This window comes from Thalassophryne amazonica, chromosome 17, assembly GCF_902500255.1.
Source record: "Thalassophryne amazonica chromosome 17, fThaAma1.1, whole genome shotgun sequence".
In the NCBI taxonomy this organism is placed as follows: domain Eukaryota; kingdom Metazoa; phylum Chordata; class Actinopteri; order Batrachoidiformes; family Batrachoididae; genus Thalassophryne; species Thalassophryne amazonica.
This window is the reverse complement of record NC_047119.1, coordinates 75,073,281-75,086,475: the sequence shown is the minus strand read 5'-3', so window position 1 is coordinate 75,086,475 and position 13,195 is coordinate 75,073,281. Positions and strand designations below refer to the sequence as shown.

General features: G+C 41.3%; 1 protein-coding gene across 1 annotated transcript; it reads right to left on the bottom strand.

Moving 5' to 3' along the window:
• Positions 1–6,780: 6,780 nt before the first annotated feature.
• LOC117529387 (E3 ubiquitin-protein ligase TRIM21-like) lies at positions 6,781–8,499 on the bottom strand. Its single transcript, XM_034192157.1, has one exon. The coding sequence runs from the start codon at positions 8,482–8,484 to the stop codon at positions 6,868–6,870; it is 1,617 nt and encodes a 538-aa protein (XP_034048048.1). The 5' UTR covers positions 8,485–8,499; the 3' UTR covers positions 6,781–6,867.
• Between the last annotated feature and the right edge of the window lie 4,696 nt (positions 8,500–13,195).

Genomic DNA, 13,195 nt, shown 5'->3' with positions numbered 1-13,195 from the left:
GATCTGTATTTATTACTGGACAGTTTATTGGTCCACACCACTGATCTGTATTTATTACTGGACAGTTTATTGGTCCACACCACTGATCTGTATTTATTACTAGACAGTTTATTGGTCCACACCACTGATCTGTATTTATTACTGGACAGTTTATTGGTCCACACCACTGATCTGTATTTATTACTAGACAGTTTATTGGTCCACACCACTGATCTGTATTTATTACTGGACAGTTTATTAGTCCACACCACTGATCTGTATTTATTACTGACAGTTTATTGGTCCACACCACTGATCTGTATTTATTACTTGACAGTTTATTGGTCCACACCACTGATCTGTATTTATTACTGGACAGTTTATTGGTCCACACCACTGATCTGTATTTATTACTTGACAGTTTATTGGTCCACACCACTGATCTGTATTTATTACTGGACAGTTTATTGGTCCACACCACTGATCTGTATTTATTACTTGACAGTTTATTGGTCCACACCACTGATCTGTATTTATTACTTGACAGTTTATTAGTCCACACCACTGATCTGTATTTATTACTGGACAGTTTATTGGTCCACACCACTGATCTGTATTTATTACTGGACAGTTTATTAGTCCACACCACTGATCTGTATTTATTACTGGACAGTTTATTGGTCCACACCACTGATCTGTATTTATTACTTGACAGTTTATTGGTCCACACCACTGATCTGTATTTATTACTTGACAGTTTATTGGTCCACACCACTGATCTGTATTTATTACTGGACAGTTTATTAGTCCACACCACTGATCTGTATTTATTACTGGACAGTTTATTGGTCCACACCACTGATCTGTATTTATTACTGGACAGTTTATTGGTCCACACCACTGATCTGTATTTATTACTGGACAGTTTATTGGTCCACACCACTGATCTGTATTTATTACTGGACAGTTTATTGGTCCACACCACTGATCTGTATTTATTACTGGACAGTTTATTGGTCCACACCACTGATCTGTATTTATTACTTGACAGTTTATTAGTCCACACCACTGATCTGTATTTATTACTAGACAGTTTATTGGTCCACACCACTGATCTGTATTTATTACTGGACAGTTTATTGGTCCACACCACTGATCTGTATTTATTACTAGACAGTTTATTGGTCCACACCACTGATCTGTATTTATTACTAGACAGTTTATTGGTCCACACCACTGATCTGTATTTATTACTGGACAGTTTATTGGTCCACACCACTGATCTGTATTTATTACTGGACAGTTTATTGGTCCACACCACTGATCTGTATTTATTACTGACAGTTTATTGGTCCACACCACTGATCTGTATTTATTACTGGACAGTTTATTGGTCCACACCACTGATCTGTATTTATTACTTGACAGTTATTAGTCCACACTCACTGCTCTGTATTTTCTAATGGAACAGATTTCTTAGTCAACACCACTGTATCTGTATTTATTAACCTGACAGTTTATTAGTCCACACCACTGATCTGTATTTATTACTTGACAGTTTATTAGTCCACCCACTGATCTGTATTTTATTACTGGCAGTTTGATTGGTCCACACCACTGATCTGTATTTGAGTACTTGACAGTTTATTAGTTCCCACACCCACTGATCTGTATTTATTACTGTGACAGTTTATTAGGTCCACACCCTGATTCTGTATTATTACTAGGACAGGTTTATTGGTCCACACCACTGATCTGTATTATTACTAGGACCGTTTATTGTCCACACCACTGATCTGATTTATTACTGGACAGTTTATTGGTCCACACCAATGATCTGTATTTATTACTAGACAGTTATTGGTCCACACCACTGATCGTATTATTACTAGACAGTTTATTGGTCCACACCACTGATCTGTATTTATTACTAGACAGTTTATTGGTCCACACCACTGATCTGTATTTATTACTGGACAGTTTATTGGTCCACACCACTGATTTGTATTTATTACTGGACAACTCATTGGTCCACATCACTGATCTGACTGTTTGCCACCGTCACCGAGCATATGTCACCGTCACAGAGTGTGTGCCACCATCACTGACCAAATGGGGCAACTTTGGTCAAGCACTTTGTGTGTTATTGTATGATTTCATTTGTCCTGATCTATGGCCTGTTTTAGCATCTGTGCTAGCAACACTTCTCATGGCACCTCTCATGTGTCTGTTTGTTTTAACCAAAGAAAAGTTGGTGAGTCTTTGAACATTTATTTTGAGCTGGTTTGTTTGTTTGCTGAGCCTTTATAATGTGTGCAGAATGTGGTTTTGTATTGTTGTCTTGAAGGCAGCACATGTTGCTCTAAAACATCACAGAAGAGTCGACACGCGGACACAAGCAGACTTTTGGACCTTTGGATGTTCCGGTCTGTATTTGGTGGCCTTGGCTGGGGAGGTCACCTGCATTGGATGGGCACCCCATCCAGGAGGGACCGTAGAGTCTTGTGTTTCTGAGTCCTGATACACAGTGTGTGTGTGTGTGTATTGTGTATCATGTTGGGAGGATCATATCACATGATACTTTGACAGGAGCAGTGGTGGGCACAGATAACCAAAAAATTATCTTTGATAACAGATAATCAGATAACTGAAAAGTCATCTTCGATAAAGATAAAACAATAAACCACCCAAAAATGTATTGGAAGTTACAGATAACCAATAAATTCCAATATTGTCTCTGGTACATTTACAACTACTAATAAAATGAATTTAAGTTTTAATGCCACAATAGCTTCTAGTAATATTAAAAGTAACAACAGACCCAAACAATGAGGCCACACTTTCGTCTTTGAACATTCTGCCCCTGCTGGAAGCGCTTGTTTACTACACAGCTCCCAACACAGAGACACCCTGAGAGCAGCCATAAAGCCAACTCTCTATCAATCACAACACTCCAGTCAGGCGGAGGTCTTGAAAAATAAAGTCATGCTGACTTATGGTTTTGATTTATAAATAACATTAATACCGATAGAATAACTGCATTAATGTCATTTCTGTCATTTGTACAAAGTTAAAATATAACATATATCTTTTAATGTTGAATAATGCACTAAGTCTGAGGTTTTGTAACAAACACAGACAGGTCGCAAAGGATTCTGGGTAAAAGTGCCTCTGCTAAACACTGATTGGTTCAGTCATTCATTATGTAAACCAACACATTAATGTGACGTCTGTCGTGTGTTGGTGTTCATTTTTTTATTTGTAAAAACAGGCATGTTTACGGAGCCCTGGAAGTGTCATCGCAAAATGTTTTGCATGTGGAGAGAATGTGCGTACTTTTTATGATGTTGTAAAACATGCTTTACACTGTGCGAGATGATTTTTCATGCAGGAATTTTTTGGACCGAATTTCAGGTTAATCGCGCGTCCTGCATCGTGTAGTGTACATAGAGTAACAAGCTGCATTTAACATCTCAGGACCACCTCCTGATGGCCGATTGTATGGTCCAATGAAAATCAAACCTGTTTGATATTATTCTGGTCGGCCGTTGTGAGGTTATCCTCCTGCTGAAAAGCTACAAGCATCCAACCGCTCGCACTGTGCCTGTGCAAACACTGCAGAGCTGTCTTGCAATGTTATTTTATTTTTTTTATTTTTGCTGTTTTGTTTTGTTTATAAACTTCATTTGTAAAAAAAAAAGGAAAAAAAAAAAAAAGCCATTTACAAAGACAAAAAGTTGATTTGACAATCATCTAACTGGGGTCAAAATAAATAGAACACTGCCATCTACTGGTGCCCAGACGCTTAGTACTTAGGGCGAATACTGCCATGAACACTACTGGCTAGTAGATGGCAGTAGAGACCTTGAAAACAAAATTCCAGATAATCCCTGTCTGCTACATTTAAAATGCGTGGAATTTAACAAACGCAAATACAATAACGTCTATAAACCCAGAGAATATATTCACGAGAGTTTTAGGCACTAGAGTTTAATGCTGTTGTCCATGGAGCCTGATCAGAGTGTCTGAAATGCAATTGTCCTGTCGTGAACGTACTGAGTTTACCCTATCACCCATAATACACTGCTGGGCACAGCATGTGCTCACAAAACCTTAAAAATTAGCACATTACTTTAAAACTAAAACATATATCTGATATTTTCACTTTATAAAACTTCAGACATGACAGTAATTTTAAATAACTTGTCCAAAATTAGTTTGGTTAAATTTTCAGTTTTTGCTCTATGGCAAGATGCATTATCATCTTGAAAAATGATTTCATCATCTCCAAACATCCTTCCAAGTGATGGGATAAGAAAAGTGTCCAAAATATCAACGTAAACTTGTGCATTTATTGATGATGTAATGACAGCCATCTCCCCAGTGCCTTTACCTGACATGCAGCCCCATATCATCAATGACTGTGGAAATTTACATGTTCTCTTCAGGCAGTCATCTTTATAAATCTCATTGGAACGGCACCAAACAAAAGTTCCAGCATCATCACCTTGCCCAATGCAGATTCGAGATTCATCACTGAATATGACTTTCATCCAGACTCTTCTCCTGTGGAACCAGCTCCCAATTCAGATCAGGGAGACAGACACCCTCTCTACTTTTAAGATTAGGCTTAAAACTTTCCTTTTTGCCAAAGCTTATAGTTAGGGCTGGATCAGGTGACCCTGAACCATCGCTTAGTTATGCTGCTATAGACTTAGACTGCTGGGGGGTTCCCATGATGCACTGAGTGTTTCTTTCTCTTTTTGCTCTGTATGCACCACTCTGCATTTAATCATTAGTGATTGATCTCTGCTCCCCTCCACAGCATGTCTTTTTCCTGGTTCTCTCCCTCAGCCCCAACCAGTCCCAGCAGAAGACTGCCCCTCCCTGAGCCTGGTTCTGCTGGAGGTTTCTTCCTGTTAAAAGGGAGTTTTTCCTTCCCACTTTCGCCAAGTGCTTGCTCACAGGGGGTCGTTTTGACCGTTGGGGTTTTACGTAATTATTGTATGGCCTTGCCTTACAATATAAAGCGCCTTGGGGCAACTGTTTGTTGTGATTTGGCACTATATAAATAAAATTGATTGATTGATTGATTGATTGATCCAGTCATCCACAGTCCACGATTGCTTTTCCTTAGCCCATTGTAACTTTGTTTTTTTCTGTTTAGGTGTTAATGATGGCTTTCGTTTAGCTTTTCTGTATGTAAATCCCATTTCCTTTAGGCGGTTTCTTACAGTTCGGTCACAGACGTTGACTCCAGTTTCCTCCCATTTGTTCCTCATTTGTTTTGTTGTGCATTTTCGATTTTTGAGACATACTGCTTTAAGTTTTCTGTCTTGACGCTTTGATGTCTTCCTTGGTCTACCAGTATGTTTGCCTTTAACAACCTTCCCATGTTGTTTGTATTTGGTCCAGAGTTTAGACACAGCTGACTGTGAACAACCAACATCTTTTGCAACATTGCGTGATGATTTACCCTCTTTTAAGAGTTTGATAATCCTCTCCTTTGTTTCAATTGACATCTCTCGTGTTGGAGCCATGATTCATGTCAGTCCACTTGGTGCAACAGCTCTCCAAGGTGTGATCACTCCTTTTTAGATGCAGACTAATGAGCAGATCTGATTTGATGCAGGTGTTAGTTTTGGGGATGGAAATTTACAGGGTGATTCCATAATTTATTCCTCAGAATTGAGTGATTCCATATTTTTTTCCCTCTGCTTGGTCTAAAAAAGTAACCGTTACTGACTGCCACAATTATTTTTCCTGATTTCTTATAGTGTTTCTTAAAGCCAGAAAGTTGCCATTTGAAATGACTTTAGTTTTGTATCATGTCTGTGATCTGCTTTTTTTCTACAAAATTAAACAACTGAATGAACATCCTCCGAGGCCGGTGATTCCATAATTATTGCCAGGGGTTGTAGAGACGCTTTTCATAGAAGCAGTTCTCTTCTGTTAGCAGAGGGTAAAACTGTCGGTCTGTCACAAAACTTTTAACAGGCAGGTGCTGAACTGATTTTAAATTTTAAAAATGCTTGTCGCTGTTCAGCTTTGTTTACTTTGTTTATCGGTCTAAAAGTTATCAGACAAAAATTAATCGGAAGATAATTGGTCCGATAATGTTTTTTAAAGTGATCTAAAAAGATGATCCGATAATGAAAACATTATCTTCGATAATTATCCGTTATCGGATTATCTGAAGTGTGCCCACCACTGGACAGGAGTAATAACACTTTAGTAATTATCCTCAAATTAACCTCTGATCGATAACACGCTGTGACGGACACAAACGGTGTCCAAATACATTTGGCCTGTGTCATCTCCAGTGTTTTGTCAGAGACTCTGCTGAGCTTTGAGTAAAACCTGATGGGACAATCAAATGCAGTGTAACATTTTCCTTCAGCTGATCCATGTTGGTGGTTTTTTAAGTGGATCAAACAGTTTTTAAAGTGAGATTTTTAAATCCTGGTGTGTGATGACGTCCCTCAGAAAGAGAGGACTAAAGTGTCAACACGTTCCTCTTTGTTCTTCAGGATGTCTCCAGGGAAGCCGGAGCACAAACACACAGAACGTGGAGCTGTCAAAGTTCATGAGGTCTTTTATTCGTTACAGAGTCACACTGTGAACCGACACGCTGACCGTCTGCTGCACTTTTTGTTGCTTCATGTCTGATCAGCGTTTTTACAAGTACATTCGTCACACATGACATGATGACGTGTCTGAATGTTACACGAATCCCCAAAAGTAGATTTAAAATCTTGAAGTTTGACCGACAAATAAAAACAATGTCTTCAATCTAAAGCGTGTGACTGATGACCAATATGAAAGCAGACGCCGTGCGGTGACTCTAAAAACATCATTTTACATCAAACACACAAAATCAAGTGTTTGTCACTCGCTATGATTGACAGGACAGATGATCAGAGGGGCGGAGTTTTTACCACCATCATTCAGACAAGGATTAAAAAATGGGAAGATTTTGTGAGTGAAGGAGCAGCCAGTGAAAGAGTGAAGAAGATCTGCAACGTGGACATCGTAAAAGGAGACCAGACCCTCCTCATAGTCCACAAACACCCCGACCTTCTCAGGCTGAGATCTCACAGAGAGACGGACTGGACAACCAGAAAGAGCTTTGTACTCCGTCTCATTCCTCAACCAGATTGTCCAGTAACCACCCTGAGGACTTAATATGACTTGTCCTTTCCTGTTGACAGACTCTCTGGCCACTCCTAAAGTCCACTCGGTCTTCCCTTTGACCTGAACCTCATAGTAGAACCTTCCTGCAGAGAAACCCTGCTTTGACAGAACACTGACACAGGACGAGTATCTCTCTGGGTTTTCTGGGAGTTTCTTCCGTACATCACCATGATGGACTTGTTTTCCATCATCAGACAGGATGAGTTTTGGATTTGCTGTATCAGGATCCAGAGTCACGTCCACTGCATACTGCTGGACCCTCTTCAGTTCAGCCTCACTCACTTTCTTCTTCATGTCTTTCCTGATCACCTCCTCCAGCTGTCTCACAGCTCTCACCACACTCCCCTCATACGACGGTGGGTGGACTCTGACCTCAGTCCAGACCTTGGTGGGTGGAGCAGGTCTCAGGGACTGGACGCCTTGGAGGAGGTGGTCCTCTGGCTGCTCCACCTCAGAGCTCCTCTTCTGCAGCACAGAGATTTCACGTTCCAGTTCTGTGATGAAGCCTTCAGCCTGGTCCTCTGTCATCTTCTGCTTCTCCTCGATGGTCTCCAGGAGCTCTTTCAGACCTCTCTGAACAGACTCCATCAGAGCAGTGAAGATCTGAACACCTGCTGATTTCTCTTTGTCTGCGTTTTTCTGGCTGAGCTCAACTGACTGTTTGATTTCTTGAATCTTCAGTTGTCTCTTCTGGATCATCTCCTGAATTTCAGCTTCTGTCTTCCACAGCTCATCCTTCTTTCTTTCACATTCTGCTTTCAGAGGAATGACATCATGTGACTTGTGATGCAAAAAGGTGCAGAGCACACAGAGGAGCATCTGGTCATTCTTGCAGAACAGCTCCAGCAGCTTGTCGTGTTTTTCACACATCCTGTCTTCCAGGTTCTCCACAGGGTCGATCAGCTGATGTCTTCTCAGACGTGACGTTGTCAGATGAGGGTTCAGATGAGTTTCACAGTAGGACATCAGACACACCAGACAGGACTTCAGGGCCTTCACTTTGGCTTCAGAACAGATGTCACAGAGAACGTCTCCTGGTTCAGCAGATCGTTGCTCTGATCTGAGGCTGACTTTCTGTTTGAACTGATCAACCATCTCAGAGATGAAAATATTGACCTGCAGCTCAGGTCTCGTGTCAAAAACCTTTTTGCAGTTGGGACACTGGCAAGTAGCGTTAGTGTCCCAGTACTCACTGATGCACTTTTTACAGAAGTTGTGTCCACATGGCGTGCCGACTGGATTGGTGAAAACATCCAGACAGATGGAGCACAAGAACTGATCTTCAGACAGCAGACAGCTGGCAGCAGACATGTCCACACCCTGAGAACACAAGGTTCAAAACAAAAAACTGACATGACATATTTTGGTTTGAACATTGTAATCTCTGACTCCTGTAAGGACGGGAAGTGACACAGCATTACTGAGACTCCCTGTGAACATGAAAACCATGATCATCTAAACTAACATGAGTTCATCAACAGAAACCCTGTGTATAAATCAACTGCAGTCTTACCAGAATTTCCAAAAATAATACGAGCGAAGTGACACGCAGCAGTGTGAAGCTTGCTCGTGGTACACTGTGGCTCAAACAGGAAGTGCCAAATTCTTAATCCACAGTGAAACAGGAAATGTCAAATGTCAAACACTTCCTGGATCGACAGACAAGATCCCACGGAATCTCACGTGAACTCATTGGCAAGCTCACACTCACACAGGAAGTCCCAAAATTTCAGTCACAGTGAAACAGGAAATGTCAAATGCTGAACACTTCCTGGCATGGGTGGAGGTAGAGCGGAGGCTGGGGTTTCACTGGACTCCCCTGAAATCTGATTGGACACAGAAGATTGACACATGACAGCACCAAACGTATGGTTGAAAGGTAATAAAGGTTTACAATCAGAAATAAGAAAGGAAAAAGTAAAGCAGAAATATCAATCAATCAATCAATTTTATTTATATAGCGCCAAATCACAACAAACAGTTGCCCCAAGGCGCTTTATATTTTAAGGCAAAAGCCATACAATAATTACAGAAAAACCCCAACGGTCAAAACGACCCCCTGTGAGCAAGCACTTGACGACAGTGGGAAGGAAAAACTCCCTTTTAACAGGAAGAAACCTCCAGCAGAACCAGGCTCAGGGAGGGGCAGTCTTCTGCTGGGACTGGTTGGGGCTGAGGGAGAGAACCAGGAAAAAGACATGCTGTGGAGGGGAGCAGAGATCAATCACTAATGATTAAATGCAGAGTGGTGCATACAGAGCAAAAAGAGAAAGAAACAGTGCATCATGGGAACCCCCCAGCAGTCTACGTCTATAGCAGCATAACTAAGGGACGGTTCAGGGTCACCTGATCCAGCCCTAACTATAAGCTTTTTCAAAAAGGAAAGTTTTAAGCCTAATCTTAAAAGTAGAGAGGGTGTCTGTCTCCCTGATCTGAATTGGGAGCTGGTTCCACAGGAGAGGAGCCTGAAAGCTGAAGGCTCTGCCTCCCATTCTACTCTTACAAACCCTAGGAACTACAAGTAAGCCTGCAGTCTGAGAGCGAAGCGCTCTATTGGGGTGATATGGTACTATGAGGTCCCTAAGATAAGATGGGACCTGATTATTCAAAACCTTATAAGTAAGAAGAAGAATTTTAAATTCTATTCTAGAATTAACAGGAAGCCAATGAAGAGAGGCCAATATGGGTGAGATATGCTCTCTCCTTCTAGTCCCCGTCAGTACTCTAGCTGCAGCATTTTGAATTAACTGAAGGCTTTTCCGGGAACTTTTAGGACAACCTGATAATAATGAATTACAATAGTCCAGCCTAGAGGAAATAAATGCATGAATTAGTTTTTCAGCATCACTCTGAGACAAGACCTTTCTGATTTTAGAGATATTGCGCAAATGCAAAAAAGCAGTCCTACATATTTGTTTAATATGCGCTTTGAATGACATATCCTGATCAAAAATGACTCCAAGATTTCTCACAGTATTACTAGAGGTCAGGGTAATGCCATCCACAGTAAGGATCTGGTTAGACACCATGTTTCTAAGATTTGTGGGGCCAAGTACAATAACTTCAGTTTTATCTGAGTTTAAAAGCAGGAAATTAGAGGTCATCCATGTCTTTATGTCTGTAAGACAATCCTGCAGTTTAGCTAATTGGTGTGTGTCCTCTGGCTTCATGGATAGATAAAGCTGGGTATCATCTGCGTAACAATGAAAATTTAAGCAATGCCGTCTAATAATACTGCTCAGGGTTGGACTGGGAACAAATTTCGGCCCTGGCATTTTTCCTCTGGACCAGCCCACTAGTGGCCCGATGAATCCAGCCCCAGACACGCACACCCACCCGTCCATACCAAACCCCCAATGAACAAATACTATACACCTAAACACACACTTTCACTGTCATTTCACCTTGATCATAGTATAAAACGGAAGCAAAAGCACACAAGCAGAAAAAAAGCTTTTGTGTGTGTGTGTGTGTGTGTGTGTTTAGTTAGTTAGTATCTAACCTTACAGCTAACTGATCATCTGCAGAGGAATGGTCTATTTGAAGAGTTTCAGTCAGGTTTTAGAATTCATCATAGTACAGAAACAGCATTAGTGAAGGTTACAAATAATCTTCTTATGGCCTCGGACAGTGGACTCATCTCTGTGCTTGTTCTGTTAGACCTCAGTGCTGCTTTTGATACTGTTGACCATAAAATTTTATTACAGAGATTAGAGCATGCCATAGGTATTAAAGGCACTGCGCTGCGGTGGTTTGAATCATATTTGTCTAATAGATTACAATTTGTTCATGTAAATGGGGAATCTTCTTCACAGACTAAAGTTAATTATGGAGTTCCACAAGGTTCTGTGCTAGGACCAATTTTATTTACTTTATACATGCTTCCCTTAGGCAGTATTATTAGACGGTATTGCTTAAATTTTCATTGTTACGCAGATGATACCCAGCTTTATCTATCCATGAAGCCAGAGGACACACACCAATTAGCTAAACTGCAGGATTGTCTTACAGACATAAAGACATGGATGACCTCTAATTTCCTGCTTTTAAACTCAGATAAAACTGAAGTTATTGTACTTGGCCCCACAAATCTTAGAAACATGGTGTCTAACCAGATCCTTACTCTGGATGGCATTACCCTGACCTCTAGTAATACTGTGAGAAATCTTGGAGTCATTTTTGATCAGGATATGTCATTCAAAGCGCATATTAAACAAATATGTAGGACTGCTTTTTTGCATTTACGCAATATCTCTAAAATCAGAAAGGTCTTGTCTCAGAGTGATGCTGAAAAACTAATTCATGCATTTATTTCCTCTAGGCTGGACTATTGTAATTCATTATTATCAGGTTGTCCTAAAAGTTCCCTAAAAAGCCTTCAGTTAATTCAAAATGCTGCAGCTAGAGTACTGACGGGGACTAGAAGGAGAGAGCATATCTCACCCATATTGGCCTCTCTTCATTGGCTTCCTGTTAATTCTAGAATAGAATTTAAAATTCTTCTTCTTACTTATAAGGTTTTGAATAATCAGGTCCCATCTTATCTTAGGGACCTCGTAGTACCATATTACCCCATTAGAGCGCTTCGCTCTCAGACTGCAGGCTTACTTGTAGTTCCTAGGGTTTGTAAGAGTAGAATGGGAGGCAGAGCCTTCAGCTTTCAGGCTCCTCTCCTGTGGAACCAGCTCCCAATTCAGATCAGGGAGACAGACACCCTCTCTACTTTTAAGATTAGGCTTAAAACTTTCCTTTTTGCTAAAGCTTATAGTTAGGGCTGGATCAGGTGACCCTGAACCATCCCTTAGTTATGCTGCTATAGACGTAGACTGCTGGGGGGTTCCCATGATGCACTGTTTCTTTCTCTTTTTGCTCTGTATGCACCACTCTGCATTTAATCATTAGTGATCGATCTCTGCTCCCCTCCACAGCATGTCTTTTTCCTGGTTCTCTCCCTCAGCCCCAACCAGTCCCAGCAGAAGACTGCCCCTCCCTGAGCCTGGTTCTGCTGGAGGTTTCTTCCTGTTAAAAGGGAGTTTTTCCTTCCCACTGTAGCCAAGTGCTTGCTCACAGGGGGTCGTTTTGACCGTTGGGGTTTTACATAATTATTGTATGGCCTTGCCTTACAATATAAAGCGTCTTGGGGCAACTGTTTGTTGTGATTTGGCGCTATATAAAAAAATTGATTGATTGATTGATTACAGCAGACAGTCTGTTTGGGAACACAACCACTTATTCAGGGTGTTTTTTGTGTTGGGTGTTTTTCAAAAAATAAAGACCGCTTGTTTCGGTTCGGGCGGCTGAAATAATCCATAGCAGGCTCGGCCTCAGACGTAGCTGAAGGGACGTTGACAGTAGAAGCACGATGAACTTCAGGTTCTGTTGTCTCCTGTGCATCCTTTCCCACGACCTGCTCACTGGACACGGAATCCTCAGATTCCGACCTAACACAGACATCAGTTGGCTTTGAGCCTGGACTAACCTCTCCAGTAAAATTGTCCTGATTTTCACCCGTTGAAGTTGCATTTTTGCCCGTTGTTGTAGGGACGTCGGGAGCACTAGCAGCAACACTAGAAGTAGTATTGGCCACAGCAAACAAATGATCTATTTTAAAACACACGGAAGCCTCAGCTTGTAGAGCTTTCTGCTTTTTGTCCCGAATCTTCTCCGCTCCCCCCATCCTCTTTTTGCCACCTCTTTCCATGATTTATCTTGTGAAAATATATGCGCGACATGCATCCGTGTTCCCGTGGACCTGCGCCACTCATCACATCAGCAGGATAGCCAGATGTGACTGACTGATGATTTCCAGCCCAAAAAAACGCTCAAAAACCGCCTGGATGCACTAAATCTCACCCAGTTTGAACAAAAGTCTATTGATCTCTATTGCCATAAATCTACAGAAAAACATTTTTTACCCGCAGACGGCCATCCTAAACAGCCCAATTGGGAAACTGCCCAATCTGGCAACACTGCACATCAGACAGAAAATGACAGCATTTAGATGCATCCTGCATGCACCGCA